The 16007-nt window shown below is 40.1% G+C and overlaps 1 protein-coding gene across 6 annotated transcripts in view; it reads left to right on the forward strand.

Moving 5' to 3' along the window:
* RORA (RAR related orphan receptor A) overlaps window positions 1-16007 on the forward strand; it is an 809950-nt gene that overhangs the window by 755542 nt on the left and 38401 nt on the right. For all 6 annotated transcript variants that reach the window (NM_001192861.1, XM_059890518.1, XM_059890517.1 and 3 more), the window contains one exon: window positions 4712-4797. In NM_001192861.1, the coding sequence (NP_001179790.1) occupies window positions 4712-4797 (86 nt within the window). The remainder of the gene's footprint in view (window positions 1-4711; window positions 4798-16007) is intronic.

Below are 16007 nucleotides of genomic sequence, written 5' to 3' on the forward strand. Positions count from 1 at the left end.
TGGGGTCCAATCCCTGGGTCGGGAAGATCCCCTGAAGAAGGAAATGGCAACCCACTCCAGTATTCTTGCCTGGAAAATCCTGTGGATGGAAGAGCCTGGTAGGCTACAGTCCATGGTGTTGGCAAAGAGACAGACACGACTGAGCGACTTTCTTTTTCTTTCTTTTGATTACTATCTATCCATTTAGATTATTGTTGAGAGATCACTCTTCACCCACAGATTAAAGTGATGGATACAACTCTTGTGCAATTACATGTTTAAAAATTTTTTGTATTTTTTAATTCTTGGGAAAAATGGGCATTTTTCTCTGGGACCAAGATAACACCAGAAATAAGTCTGAGAAACAAGTCAGGTGTTGAGAACACCAATGTCTTGTTATCTTCTATAATGAAAAGTAGAAAGCAAACTTCTTTCAGAGGTGCAGTGCTAAATGACAGGCCAGCCTAAGGACCACTTGGCTAATTAGCACACCTGCATTCCAGAATTTCCTGACGCCCCATTGCCACTTGTTGTTAGCTCCTTGAAAACTGCAGAAATTTGCCTGTGCAGGTGTGGAGAGCTGCTTGAATTATTTAGGGTGCATGAAAGAGCAAATTATTTAGGCAATAGAGCTGAAAATGTGGGCAAATTAGAATTTTTCATAGCAAGATTGTTCATTGTTAAGCCAATTCATGATTATATGTGTGCGTCTTGCTTCAGCTATTCCGCGCTACACAATAAACTCTCTTTGCTGCAATGAATATGGATGTGGACTAATTTAATCAATATACTTGTGACAGTAGTGGTGTCTGACAGATTTCATCCTTTGAAATACTGGCTGAGTTAATATGTGCAGTATATATATGGGCCAAGACTCATAATTTTTGTTACAAGAAGATTATTTTAAAAGGACGCAACACTGCCTGTTAGAAAATGGAAAAGCCTGAGGGATGGAAAGCGAAGGGCAGGGAGATTTTTGTCCTGTTCCCTCTTATTGGTCTGAAAACGCCAATTTGTGGAGCTGAACTGCTTTCCTTTTGAAAAATTTGTGAGGCATTGACTATTTTTTTCCCCTCTTTGATACGTCTGAATTCTGTACCTTGACTGAAAAAGATAGAAGGAGGTGGTTTTTTGTGCATTGTTGGATTGAATGGAAGATTGAGTAAGTGCCCTGCTCTGATCTGCAAATGTTTGCTTTCTGGAAAGATCAACACATGTGATCAGATCACTTTCAGAGAATTTGCTTTTGGGGGCAAGTGGATTTTAGTCATTTCCTAAAGAGCACTTGTGTTTGAAATTGTCTTCTGAGCTAAGAGAGCCACCCAAAGAGGTAGGCTAGAAGAATAGTTTAACCCGATGAATTTAAATATCAGAACCTGGCTTTGGCGAACCCTCCCATCACCTCACCACGAGATTCCTAGGGAAGCTTGTTCTAACCTGGAATCTTTGGCCAACACTGCCCACTGGAGCCAGGCACAAACACAGCGCAGGGACCAAAGGTCTAGGCAGTTCGCCGCTCACTGGACAGTGCAGGCCAGTCTACAGTGAGTCCATTCATAGGAAGCATCTGGCTTCCATAAAGTCTTGCAAAATATGTCTCAGCTAGAGTGCCCTCCAGAGCTACAGCAAGACTGAAGATTCAGCAGGAGTTTGGGAGCCTGACGTAGGCCAATGGTCCTTTGTGGTAGTAACACCAAACCCTGGATTTATACCACAGTGACTTTCCCACCCTGACTCCCAACCTCTTCCCAGCCTGGTTGAGAGCCATCCCAAGGGTAGAAGTTCTGGGTTGGGGTGTCAATCCCAGGGGCACCCCCATCATGAGTAAACCCTTCCTTACCAGGCTTCCAGACCACTTTCAAGATTCCAGGAGCCATTAGTAGGCAGTTTGGTCACTGCCTTAAACATCATCATGGCACTTCTCTTGGATCATCCACTAGCAATCCAGGCAGTGAACAACTGTACACCATTTTCCATTTGATCCAGATACATATAGTTCTACTCAGTGCTCCCTATCTGGCCTGCCTAGTGCTTTTCCTATCTTATAGAGGACTGAATAGGTATGCTTGACCTCCCCATTGCTAAGATGAAATGAAAATAACCTTTAGGCTTCCTTGGTGGTCAGTGGTTAAGAATTCCCTTGCCAATGCAAGGGATATGGGTTCAATCCCTGGCCCGGGAAGATCCCACATGACTCCAGGCAGCTAAGCCCATGCACTACAACTACTGAGCCCATGCTCCGCAACAAAAGAAGCCATCACAATGGAAAGCCCACACACCAAAATGAAAAACAGCCCCCTCTCACCACAATGCAGCTCACAGCAATGGAGACCCATTGCTAGAGAAAGCCAGCACAAAGCCATGAAGACCCAGTGCCGTCAAAGATAGATAAATAAACATTTTTTTTAAGAAAATAACTCTTGAAAGGCCCAAGTTTAGTGCTAATATTGCTTTTCACTTTGATGCTGACTTAAACTATAAAGCCTAACAAGATTTGTCTAATTTTTCTTAATACAGTTTGAGGTGAGGTATAAGCAGAAGCAGCTCTGTCTTCCTTATTTCTTATATCAGTTGAATTTAATAGATGGGGCTTCCATGGTGGCTCAGATGGTAAACAATTTGCCTGCAATGCAGGAGACCCAGGTTTGATCGCATCCCCTGGAGGGGGAAATAGCAACCCACTCCAATATTCTTGCCTGGAGAATGCCATTGTGAGAGGAGCCTGGTGGGCTACAGTCCATGGGGTCGCAAAAAGTCAGACATGACTGAATGATGAACACTTTCAAGTACTTTGTGTTGTCTATTTATTCTCTTCCTGAAGGTTTGGGATGGGGGAGGCTGGTTCTCATTACAGACTAGTTCATCCACATAGGAGAATCCAGGCAGTAACTTTCAGTTGATACCACCTTTCAGGCTTTTTCTACTACCACTTGGCTTTTGTCTCTAAAAATCACTGGGCAAAATCTTCTCTCTCTAGAGCTGCAAACAATCTATGGCATAAAACTGTGCCTCTACCATATATTAAAAATATTGGAGGAGCCAAAAGTGTGTAACATTACTAGAGTTTAGATTTAACAATGAATTCTCCTTGAAGAAATCAAGCTAGTCTGTAAGATGAGGAGACCAACTTAAAGAAGATCTTTTTGTTGAGTGTGATCTTATAACATATTAAGCTGCATAATTCCAAATAGACATATTCGTGTACAAAGACACCATTATTGGGGTATTAGAAGGCTTTGGGTTTATGGCACGTTTATTGGATGTGAGATTTTGAACAGTGTCTAGCTCTGGACCATGAAACTAAGTAAGTCAACGCTAAAAGGGATTGATAGGAAAAGGACTCACTAAAAGACCCTGCAGTACTTGTAGTCCCCTTGGAAGGAAGTTAACGGGAACACATCATGTGTAATGAGGTTAAGTCCAGTAATGCGTGCTCTTTCAAAGTATCGAATATGACATTACATCAGATCTAGAGTAAGTGGTTGTGGAAATTACCCCTGGATATGATGTGATATGACATTGGAAGAAATTGGGCTCAATGTGACATTGGACTCTGTGTACGTGTGTTAGTTACATCATGCAATATCGATACATTCCATAGACCAGTCATTGCTTTGTGTGAGGCATAGCACTAGGTAGGGTCTTTATGAAAATGAAGTATACTTGGGCACTTGCAATTTGTGTTTATGTGTGACTTAGTAGATAATCTAACATATCCAGTAGTGAAAACCATGGAAATAAATTTAGTGTAATGGCATGTTTCAGGTAAACTGGTGAATGTTACCATCCTGTATATTTAGCCTAGTGTCAATTCTTTATTTCACACATAAATTATATTTAAGAGGTGGTCCAAGTACTTTGTTTTGCCTAATTATTCTATTCCTTAAGTTATTTTTTGATCCTTAATTATGCTCTTTCCAACTCTGCTCAAGATAAAGTATGTTTGCTTAGAAATGTGCTTTATCATATTTGGGAACTTTGGTGTAATATATATTAATTATTTGGTTATTCCTCCAGTATGAGACATCTTTAAGTAATCAGTTAGATAGAAATACATGCATGCTATACCAGAAAATCAATTTTCAGCATAAATAACTCAGAAGCTACATATTCTATTTGTCCAGATTCATCACTGTTAAATTCTGATAGGATATTAACGTTATGGTTGAAAGGTTTTGATCATACACAAATGGACTAATTTTTAACACATGGCAAGTCCATTAATTAAGAAAAGATGAGTAAGGAATTCTTACCAACATATGTAACTTATTAATATCTTGAATCGTTTTCCTAAGTAGTCTTAACTTTTTGGAGTCTATTTTTCTTCACCTGCCAAGCTACAATGCTCTAGCCAACACAGATTTATGACCTTTTAAAAATAATGATGGAAAATGAGATCGGAGGAAACATTTTAGTATCTGCTTTGCTTTGAGGCCTAAACTGCGAACTCTCCAGTTCTTGAAGGCTTTGAAATGCTGATTCCAGTCTTCTTGTGGGTTCTTAAACACCTTCTCAAATGACCCATTTTAATAACCTGAAAGCTATTATATAACGAGCAGCCATAATTTAGTCCAGGGCTCTAGGGGGACCCTCACAGTTCAGCAATGAATAGTTAATGCAGTATAATGTTTAGCAGGTTATTAGTTTTCACGATACAAATGCTGATCAGGGAACGCTTTTATAAGGTGTTTAAAAGAAAATGTAATTAACTGGTTGCGTGCTTCTGTTGCAGCTCAAATTGAAATTATTCCATGCAAGATCTGTGGAGACAAATCATCAGGAATCCATTACGGTGTCATTACATGTGAAGGCTGCAAGGTAAGCCTTTTCAATTGTTGTTGTTGTTTCTATTAATGTTCAGGGTGGGGGTATCTTTGTGACTTTTATTTTTTACTTCTACGATGCCTAAAAATTCAACCCCTTGGCATTTTGAGTGACGAGAAACAACAGGACGAAATAAGCATTGGGTGTTCATTACAGTGAAGGAAGTTTTATATATAGATATATGTGTGTATACACACAGGCACACACACATATAAAACACCTCCCATCAAAATAATGGGAGGCTGGAGAGAAGCGTTTGAGTGTGGCTCATTTGTCACTTCCAATCCCAGCATTGATATCTCTCTGGTTATCTTCTTTCAAAAAAGAGATGACTCTAGACTTCGTAATGTCCCTGTTATAAGCTTTATAAGAAGGCGTTTCCGATAAGTTTAATGGGAATGCGATTGAAAATCTTATTGTTGGCACACAGATGTTGATACGTCTGGTCAAACTGTGGCAAGGTTTTTGGGAAGAACTGAGTTCTGGTCCCAGGGCCGCCACTTGTTCCTATTGTTTTAGGCACGTCTGCCTCTTTTAGTGACTCTGTTTCTTCATCCATAAAGTGACATCCTTCCTGTCTTTTAGAACTGTTCCAAGAATAGAAGTAAAAACTATACTTAGTCCTTATAAGCTGAAAAGTGCTATTTAAATCTAATAGTCTTCTTGCTGTTGTTACTATTTTAATCATTACTGATGCTGATCACAGGGCAACATGGACAGCACACGCATAATGTGGGAATGGAAAATAGAGACATTTCTCCTAATCATTCAAGACCCCTGCACCTAGATTGCCTCTGTTATTCAAATTTCAATTTATTAAGATTTAAATCCTCCTGCTTATCTTGGAAGGGCCTTGAGACAGCTTGCTTACAGGATAAAACAGTGCAAGATAAACAGGAGAGAAGCTATTTAGACACGCAGGAGGCCTCTGAGACAGTTGCTTGCTACTGAACCAGGCCTGGATTAGCCCGAAAGCATTTGGATGCTGAAGGAAAAAAATAAAATCCACATATTTGGTTAGATTTCCTTTAGTGAAATTAGAAAATACAATGTCATAAAATGCAAAACCACCTTCACACACAAGTAACTACTGAAGAGACTTAAGAGAAATTTCCCTCATAGCATCCTTATGTCTTGTTTTACTGTTAATCATTCATCGTAACATTTACCACTTTGTAAGTGTACAAATGCTTCATATCGATCTCATCTTGGGGAAGCTTGAGATTTCCGCACACCAACTACATACTTTTTTTTTTTTTTTAATTCACTCATCTTTAGAAATAGAGAACTTTCTACTCAAAGGAAACTGAATTATTCATCTCTCTGGTAACCCTCAAGACCTCAAGCTTCTGTATTAGCAAGGAAAATAAATTATTTCCTCAATTTGCCCTCCCTCCAAATTAGTTACTAAATTAAAATTAAAACAAATGAAATCAGCTGCCTGGCCTATGTTACCCCAAGCTGTAAGGAAGAGAGGGATCTGTCTATGACAGCTGTCATTTCATTGATTTTTGAGGTTAATTTGGCTGATGTGACTGGACAGTTGTCACACATCATCCTCACTCACTCTGTGTTTGCACCTTCTTGTCCCTTGTAGGGGATGGCATAGCCTCTTTTTTTCTCTTTTTTTTTCCTGTTTTTAATTGGAGGATAATTGCCTAGCATGGCCTTTCCTGATGAAAGGTGTATAGCCAGCAGTGCTCCTCTACCAGGAGTTCCAAGCAGACTTGACTTTTGTGCATTGCCTGTCACCTAGGTGTTTTCTGAAGTGGACAGGTCCCAAGCAGACAAAGCTGCTCACTCCGTCTGTGTCTCTCAGTAATGCCGCACATAGTTTAATGTGGCAAATTGAATTGAATACAGAACCTGGCAGGGCCAGGGAGAGGGCACAGGCTACTTCATAGGAAACACCCCAGCAGTTCTGAAGATTAACAACATGCTATTCAGAAAGATTTGAATTGATTCCCTGAGTACCACTGTTTACAGAGGCAGGAACGATGTGTGTTTTCTTTGTTTATTTATGACAAAAATGAAAGTGATAAGAAAGCAAAGGGCAGCTATTATTTCCCTGTTGTCATTTTCCTAGATTCCCTTCCAGGTCTTGTGCAGCCTCAGTGCCAACGTGGTTTTGGTTGTCTGCAGTTCTGTTTTTCATCACTATTGACTTTATACAATGGAAATATCAAAAACAATTAAAACTTAATTTCATTAACAGATTGGGCCTATGCCCAGTCTAGGATCTATACAGTGGTATGTGTTTATATTTGATGAATGTAGTATTTGTTCTGTACCATAGTTTCTGCCTCAATTAACATTTTTTTTAATTGACGTATAGTTGATTTACAATGTCATGGTAGTTTCAGGTGTACAGCACAGTTATTCAGAATCTTGTCCAGATTATTTTCCCTTATGTGTGTGTTAGTTGCTCAGTCATGTCCAACTCTTTGCAGCCCTATGGACTGTAGCCCACCAAGCTCCTTTGTCCATGGGATGTGCATAATACTGTCCATAATACTGGAGTTGGTTGCCATTTCCTTATCCAGGGGATCTGCCCAACCCAGGGATTGACCTGGGTCCCCCACATTGCAGGCAGATTCTTTAATATCCGAGTATAATCCCCTAGTCTATACAGTAGGTCTTTGTTGGTTATCTGTTTTATATATGGTGGTATGTACATGACAACTAACATTTTTATCTCTAGTAGGAGTGAAGTCAAGAGATTTCTACTTTTGCCAGTGGTGTTAATGATTTATCATATTCTAACCAGATGGAGATGGTTGTATCATGACAGATTGTCGATAATTTATCTCTGTGATAGAATCATCAGATTTAAGGAAAATTTCTGATTAGACTTCCCTGGTGGCTCAGATGGTAAAGCGTCTGCCTACAATGTAGGAGACTTGGGTTCGATCTGAGTCGGGAAAATCCTCTGGAGAAGGAAATGGCAACCCACTCCAATACTCTTGCCTGGAAAATCCCATAGACAGAAGAGTGTGGTAGGCTACATTCCATGGGGTCACAAAGAATCGGACACGACTGAACAACTTCACTTTCACTTTTCTGATTAGATATATAAATAGATATCTAATAAGAGGAAAAAAAGTGACTCAGTCTTTGTCTGAAAAAAATCACTTTGTGAATGTATTTTGAATTGCATTTTAAAAACAACCTGAAGCCACAAGAAATCATAGGACCTATATATAGTCACTGAAATGATTCTGTCTTCACCACATACTTGCTCAGGTAAGCATTACACATGAACAGCACAAGTGGGTGTTTTGGTAGCTCTTTTTCTGGTTCCTGAGTATTCCCAGCTCACTCTCTCTATATCCCTTTGGCTGTGTGCAGAGAGACAGCACAGTGTCAGACTTATGTTCTGGTTCTTGAGCCAGACTGCCTGGGTTCAAGTCAGAGTTCTGCTGTTTACCAGTTTGAGCAGCCACCCAACCTCTCTGTGCCTCTGTTGTTGCACACGTTTAGGTGAAGCACTCACAAGAGTGCTAGTGTAAGAAGCACTCACTGAGTACTGGTTCTGGTCGTTATTCTTGGGCAAGCCTGAGCAATGTGCTCTGTATAGTCAGACACTATTTCCAGGACATCTGTGGGTCCAGTCTTGATTTTGTGACCATTCATAATTTGATATGTAGCTCTGCCAATATAAACAACGAAAATACGAGCACCCCCTTGGGTGCTTTATAAATGCTATAAGGAATCTAAAGACACAGAAGACGAGATTGGGTGCATTCAGAGTGGTGTGGCTATAGACATGGCAGTTCAGTGATTAAGATTCCGCTCTTCCATTGCAGAGGACTCGGGTTCGATCCCTGGTTGGGGAACTAAGGTCCCACATGCCGCATGGCAAACAAACCCAACTGCTGAGGCTCTGCACTCAAGAGGCCATGCTCTGCAACTGGGAAAGCCCCTGAGTGGCAAAACTATAGAAATCCCACCTGCCACAGCAAAGATGCAGCACAGCCAAAAACAAACCAAAAAAAAGATGACCGAATCCTTCCTTCATGCAGCTCACAGTCTACTTGTGGAGATGAGACATTTGTAGCATATGAAGAATGCAATACTAGGGTGAGGCCACAGTCTGAGATGTGACCCATGAAGCACACATCCTCTAGGCATCCAGAGCCTAAAAATGGGCAAGTCTTAGTTGTATTCTAGGGACAAGATGTAGTAGCCTGGTTTAACAAGAGCAGCGGGTTACTTCAGAGAAGGCAATGGCAACCCATTCCAGTACTCTTGCCTGGCAAATCCCATAGACAGAAGAGGCTGGTAGGCTGCAGTCCATGGGATCCCTAGGAGTTGGACACAACTGAGCGACTTCACTTTCACTTTTCCCTTTCATGCATTGGAGGAGGAAATGGCAACCCACTCCAGTGTTCTTGCCTGGAGAATCCCAGGGACGGGGGAGCCTGGTGGGCTGCCGTCTCTGGGGTCTCACAGAGTCAGACACAACTGAAGCGACTTAGCAGCAGCAGCAGCGGGTTACTCTCTCTACAGTGGAAGATAAGGTTAGACAGTATGCCATCCCAAATTTTTAAGAGCTCTGTTATGCCAAGGTTTTTATTATAAAAATATTGCCCTTGTTCTTTGGAAATAATGAAGAAACAATGTATTAGCATTGGGCGAGCCCTGAATATTGCATTTCAGAAGACTGTTGAATCCAGGCCTAGAAGGGCTTAGCTTTGTGAGAAAAGATGTTTCTGAGCTTTTGGAACAGAAAGTAGTCCCAGCCCTGGGTGAGCACTAGCAGAGGGTGTCATGTAGGCTGGGCATGCTTGCCAGGGAGGAGGGGCTGGGCCTTGGAGCATGGAGACAGAGGAGAAGGCCAGAAATAAAATGAGAGGCTGCTTTTCAGGGTTCAGGTTGGCTCTTCAAAGTGAATACAAATGCTGAAGTGTTTATGGTTGAGGCTTTCTTTTGAGATATGGTTTCCCTGGTAGCTCAGTTTTTAAAGAATCTGCCTGCAATGCAGGAGATCTGGTGTAATTCCTGAGTCGGGAAGATTCACTGGAGAAGGGATAGGCTACTGCTTCATTATTCTTGGCTTTCCTGGTGGCTCAGCTGGTAAAGAATCCCCCCGCAATGGGGGAGACCAGGGGTCGATCCCTGGGTTGGGAAGATACCCTGGAGAAGGGAAAGGCTGCCCATTCCAGTATTCTGGCCTGGAGAAGTCCATGGATATAGTCCATGTGGTTGCAAAGAGTCAGACATGACTGAGTGACTTTCACTTTCCTTTTCACTTTTCTTTTGAGACATGGTTCTGTTTATCATCCGACTTCAGTTCCTACCTTCAGTATTAGATACAGCGGCTGCTTAGAGGATAATGATGAAACATTTATCTCAAGATTAAAAAACACACACACAGTTTTTCATCCATATTCTCTCAGTCTTTGGGGCTCTATCATAACTTTTTCCCCCAGTTTTGTTGGGAAATAATTGGCATACGTTACTGTATAAGTAAGTCATTCAGCATGATGGTATGATTTACATATGTTGTGAAATGGTTATCAAAATAATTTCAGCTAACATTCATTTTCTCATACACATATGATGCTTGAACAACTTGAGTTTGAACTGCATGGGTCCACTGAGTTATACTCACACAGATTTTTTTCAATAAATAATACTGAGGAGAAATTGTAAATAAATATGAATTTCTTTTTAATGTTATCTTTTCATATTTGATGTCTACTGTTGGTAATGCATATAACATCTCCTGTATTGTATATGACAATATGGATGTAGATACTGACAGACAATTCATCTTGAAAACAAAGGACATAAACTTATGGTATTGATAAATACAACAGAGGACTGTCAGTATATTTTCTCCTCCCTGTGATTTTTAAATAACATTTTCTTTTCTCTGGCTTATTTTATTGTAAGAATACATTATATAGCTCATACAACATACAAAATTTTTGTTAACTATTTATGTTATTAGTAGTTCAGTTTGCAGGGAGTCAAAAGTTAAACTTGGATTTTTTACTAAATGAGGGTTTACAACCCCTAACCCTTGCATTGTTCAAAGGTTAACTGCAGATACAATGAAAAAAAAAAAAAGAAAGAAAGGGAAAATTTTTTTCTCCTTGTGATGAAAACTCTTAGGATTTATTCTCATATCAACTTTCTTACATATCATATGGTAGTGTTAACTATAATTATCATTCAACTATGACTTCTTTTTTAAATTTTGATCGCTTTTGTCCATCATAGATTTTTTTGTGTGTGCCAGTTTTAATTTTTATTTAGTTTTTGGCCATGCCACGTGGCATGCAGAATCTTAGTTCCCCCAACCAGTGTTTAAAACCCATGGTCCCTACAGTGGAAGCATGGAGTCTTAACCACTGCACTGCCAGGGAAGTCCCTAACTTCTTAAATAATAATGTACAGTTGAGTACTGAAGTTAGTAAATTGATTTCTGATTACACTTAAGACCCTTTACCTTGTGATAAGTCTAAGAATGTGTCAAATATTTATTCATCAATTAATACATTTAAGATGATGTCTTATGAAAAGCTTCCTCTTCCACCCAGGAAAGGGAGAACTTGGAATTTTTTTGTTTTTTTTGCATTAACAAATATTCTCTCTGAAATTAGCAAGTCTTTTCAGAGATATCCCAGAACATATAAATCAGTACTTTTTTTTTTTTTTCTGTTAAAGAGTTAAAGCGTTTTCTGGAGTTGCTTATGTTTTAGGTTAAAAACACATATCCACAAATGTTCCTTTTAGGCCCAAATTTTTTTTTCTTTTTTAAGGGTTCTAATATTTTCATTTCAGTTGTAAAATTTCACTCACCCTGGGTCAATCTTGTCCACTTTTCAGCATTAGTACATTTATGCTCAACATTTTTACTTCAGCACTTTATAGCACTTGGCCCCAGTATTAGAGCTAGCCATTTAAAATGAAAATTATATTTGGCTGTTATTACATCCTGTGACATCAGAATTTCATTTCTGTTTTAGACAGGTGGTAAGAACAAATTTTTTATTTAGCAACATATTCCAGGCCTGTGATGAAATAAATGCACAAGTGGTTGGATGTGTTAAACCCCAATTTGCATCAAGATGATTTGGGTATTTGAGGGGGTTTTTTGGTTTTAGTTTTTTTTTTTTTTTTTTTTTTTCGATTTCTTTGGTTTGATCTTCATCATGCCTCTGCTCATAGAAAATGCTGGGCTTGTGAGCTTGTGGTGCATAGGGTGTACCGTGGTGTCTGGCTCAGAGTAAGGCCTCTCATGCCTGCTTGGGAATCACTGTTGCTGAATGTGTCACCAGGATTGGATCTGAGCATGGCAGATCACCAGATGTATGGCAAAACAGACATCTCTTACCAAATACAACACATGAGGTCAGCTTTAATCAGAGAGCATTTGCACGTACAATTCTACGGGGAGTTCAGTCACTATTGAACGGAAAAGTGGTTGAGAAGATCCATCTTGCCATGATTTATTGCTACCAGCTGCCTGAGTGTGGGGCCATACCAGCTCACTTTGGCAAATGATGTTTCCTGTTTTGTTTTGTTTTTTTTCCTAAAGAACAAATTTCCCTTTTCTTTTGCTTCCTTTTGGAATGTTATTCCTGCCTCCCCCGACTTTAATTTTATCATTTCTTTTGCCTCTTCCTTTCTTTGATTTTAATTTATGCATGCCCTGTTTCCCCCTCAGTAAAATTAAGTTGCCAGTTATATTCTTTTTTAACTTTAAATCCTTAACTTTCAAGCCCACGTTTATCCAAAGATACGTCTTTTTTCTCTCCCCCATACTTCTGAACATTCCAACAGGAAGTTCCGAAAATAAATAAAACTGAAATTGAGTTCATACCTTTCCAGCTAGGATTCTCTGCTCTTCTCAGCCTCGGGAGTGAAATGAGAGGGATTCCCACTTCCATAGTCTCCCAGATCCCAACATTTCAGTTGGCTTGGAAAATACAATAATCCACTCAGGCATATGAGCATTCACAATAAATCATAGAGTTATGAATAAATCTCGGTTGTCAAAAGCAAATGTGTAGCCGTTCCAACGCGTCTGCCATTAGAATTCAGCAAGGCAGCTGTCAGCTGTTTTCTTGTAATTAAACAGCCAATGAGCAGCTAATTAAGACATATGTGTATACAGAAGTGGAAGTGGGTATGTTAATGAACTGTAGGAATCAATTCATTAAGTGAAAATTGTCAAAAGACCAAACATCAGATCAGCATTTCAGCCTGTGCCTCCCTGGGAAGGAGCCCCGAGCAGGAGGGGAGCCCCTGAGAGCCAGAACCCCACCCCAACACCTTCCCAGCCACACTTACAGGTCTCTGCCGCTAAGGCCCACTTGGGGGCGAAGATATTAATAACCCCAATAGGAAATGTCACGTCTATTTCAAAGCCTTTTATTAAAGAGACCTAGCAAAGGAAAGTTGTTTTCCTACTTGTATAAACCTAGTATTTGATACCCTATAAAATGCCATCTCCCTCAGCTCATGTCTGAACCATTATATGAAACCTTGTACAACTGAAAAGTGAGGCTTTTTTACCTGTTTGTTGTTTATCTGTTTTTGTTTGGTCTGCCCCGTATCTTTGTATGCATGTCTTCTGGGTAATATATTAAGAACTCTCTGGCCTTTGGGTTAAGATGTACCCAGATTTCAAGAATTCAAATCTTGGCGCCTCTCCTTCAACTGCTGTGTGATTTTGAAAAGATGGTTTAACCTCTCTGAACTGGAATTTTCTTATTTGTGAATAGACATAAAAATACCTGCTTTGTAAAGCTGTGAATTGCGTGTGAATCATGTTTGTGAAGCGTGCTCCCCGGTGCTTGGTATAGAATAGGAGCTCACCATGTGATTGTCACCACAGGTTTTTATCATGGCATCATTTTTCCTCTGGTCTTTCATTCCGCAAGTGTTTGTTGACTGCTCCAAGTCCTAGGCTGTGTAATAACCCATTCAGAAGATGGCAGGTGTGGGAACCTGAGAAAATTGCAGTGAAGATAGAGAAAAGTAGATGGATTTGAGGAATATGAAGATGACCAGAAACAGCCTAATTTAGTAACTGCATGCATGTGGATGGGGAGGGAGCAGGGAGGCCCATCTTTCTGCTTTGAATATCTGGGTTAAGGGTGGTACCCTTGCCTGAGCAAGGAAACACTGGAGGAAAAGAGACTGGGAAAATAATCAGTGGGTCTGGAAGTGTTCTGTTCGGAATGAAGATAAAGCCATTCAGTATGTATTGAATGGATAAACAATAAGGTCCTACTGTATAGCACAAAGGAAATCTATATTCAGTATCCTATGATAGGGTCTTCCCTGGTGTCTCAGTGGTAAAGAATCCATCCGCCAACACAGGGCATGGGTTCAGTCCCTGATCCAGGAAGATCCCACATGCCACAGAGCAACTAAGCCTGTGCGCCACAACTCTCGAGCCTGCGCTCTGGAGCCCAGCAGCCACAACTACTGAAGCCCACACACCCTGGAGCCTGTGCTGCACAACAGGAGAAGCCACTGCAGTGAAAAGCCCACACGCCACAACTAGAGAGTGACCCCTACTTGCCACAGCTAGAGAAAAGCCCACTCAGCAGTGAAGACCCAGCACAGGCAAAAATAAATAAATAAATATATTTTTAAAATATATCCCATGATAAACATAGTAGAAAATAATATAAAAAAGAAGGCATATATAACTGAATCACTTTGCTGTACAGAGGAAATTGGCATATTGTAAACCAGCTATAGTTTAATTTTTTAAAAAGATAAAGCCATCCAGCTGAAGTTTCTGGAGAATGTTTGTATATGTGTGTGTTGGTGGTGGGGATGATGGGGCTGTAGAAGGCCACGCCACAACTCTGGGTATGTGCCTATCCAAAATAGAGAGGAGCCACTTAGACAGCCTGTTGGAAAGCTGAGCATCCAGCAAGGACTGGGCTCAGTCCAGTCACCCGCTGGTCAGTTTTTAACAATCAGCTCTCTGGAAAACAGTGTCTATATATACATAACTGTAGTATGTATGTCACTGATACAATTACATACAATTTACAAGTAGTGCAATTGACAATACATTATTATAAACAGAATATATAATATATGAAACGAAAGTGAAAGTTGGACTCTCAGTCGTGTCCGACTCTTTGCGACCCCTTGGACTGTAGCCCGCCAATCTCCTCCCTCCATGGGATTTCCCAGGCAAGAATAATGTAGTGGGTACCATTCCCTTCTCCACAGGATCTTCCCATCCCAGGGATCGAACCCAGGTCTCCTACATTATAGGCAGGTTCTTTACCATCTGAGCCACCCATATAATATATAGTAGATATTCTATATATGATGTATAGTATGTGTGTAGACAGATGATTCTCATTGAATACACTCATTGATTTTTGCTGAACTCTTACATCCACACTTGTGGTTGTGGTTGATGAAAGACTATAGCGTCAATGTGATTTTTCATTTACAATAATAAGAGGAAAGTGAAACAAGGAAAAGCATGTTTTGGAACTTCTCTCATTTGTCAGTGATGATGTGAGCAACTACTTTCTGAATCAGATAATAGTTTTTAAAAATTGGAAGGATCGATCTTCACATTTTTTGTGCCCTTCACAATGTGATGGCTACAGACATGACATACTTTTAAATTGAACCTGCATTGTTATCATTTTCTTCATCACTTTTTAAAAAAAATTTATTGAAATATAATTCATTTACAAGGTTGTGTTAGTTTCAGATGTACAGCAAAGTGATTAAGTTACACATATGCATATATTCATTCTTTTTCAGATTCTTTACCTTATATGGATTATTACAGAATATTGAGTATAGTTTCCTGTGCTGTACAGTAGGTCCTTGTTGGTTATCTATTTAATATATGGTGGTGGTGGTTTAGTCACTAAGTCGTGTCTGATTCTTTGCAACCCCATGGACTGCAGCCCACCAGACTCCTCTGTCAATGGGATTTCCCAGGCACAAATTCTGGAGTGAGTAGCCATTTCCCTCTTCAGGGGATCTTGCGACCCAGGGATTGAACCCACATCTCCTGCTTGGCAGGTAGATTCTTATCACTGAGCCACCTGGGAAGCCCATTTTATATATAGTAGTATGTATATGTCAAGTTAATGTTTAATAATGGTTATGTTTAACAATTGGTTCACAAAATTTCTGAAATTTTGACATTCAGCTCTTGCAACCCAGTATCAGCCTTCTCCCATACCCATGGCCTC

The sequence above is a fragment of the Bos taurus genome, chromosome 10, assembly GCF_002263795.3.
Source record: "Bos taurus isolate L1 Dominette 01449 registration number 42190680 breed Hereford chromosome 10, ARS-UCD2.0, whole genome shotgun sequence".
NCBI classification, from domain to species: domain Eukaryota; kingdom Metazoa; phylum Chordata; class Mammalia; order Artiodactyla; family Bovidae; genus Bos; species Bos taurus.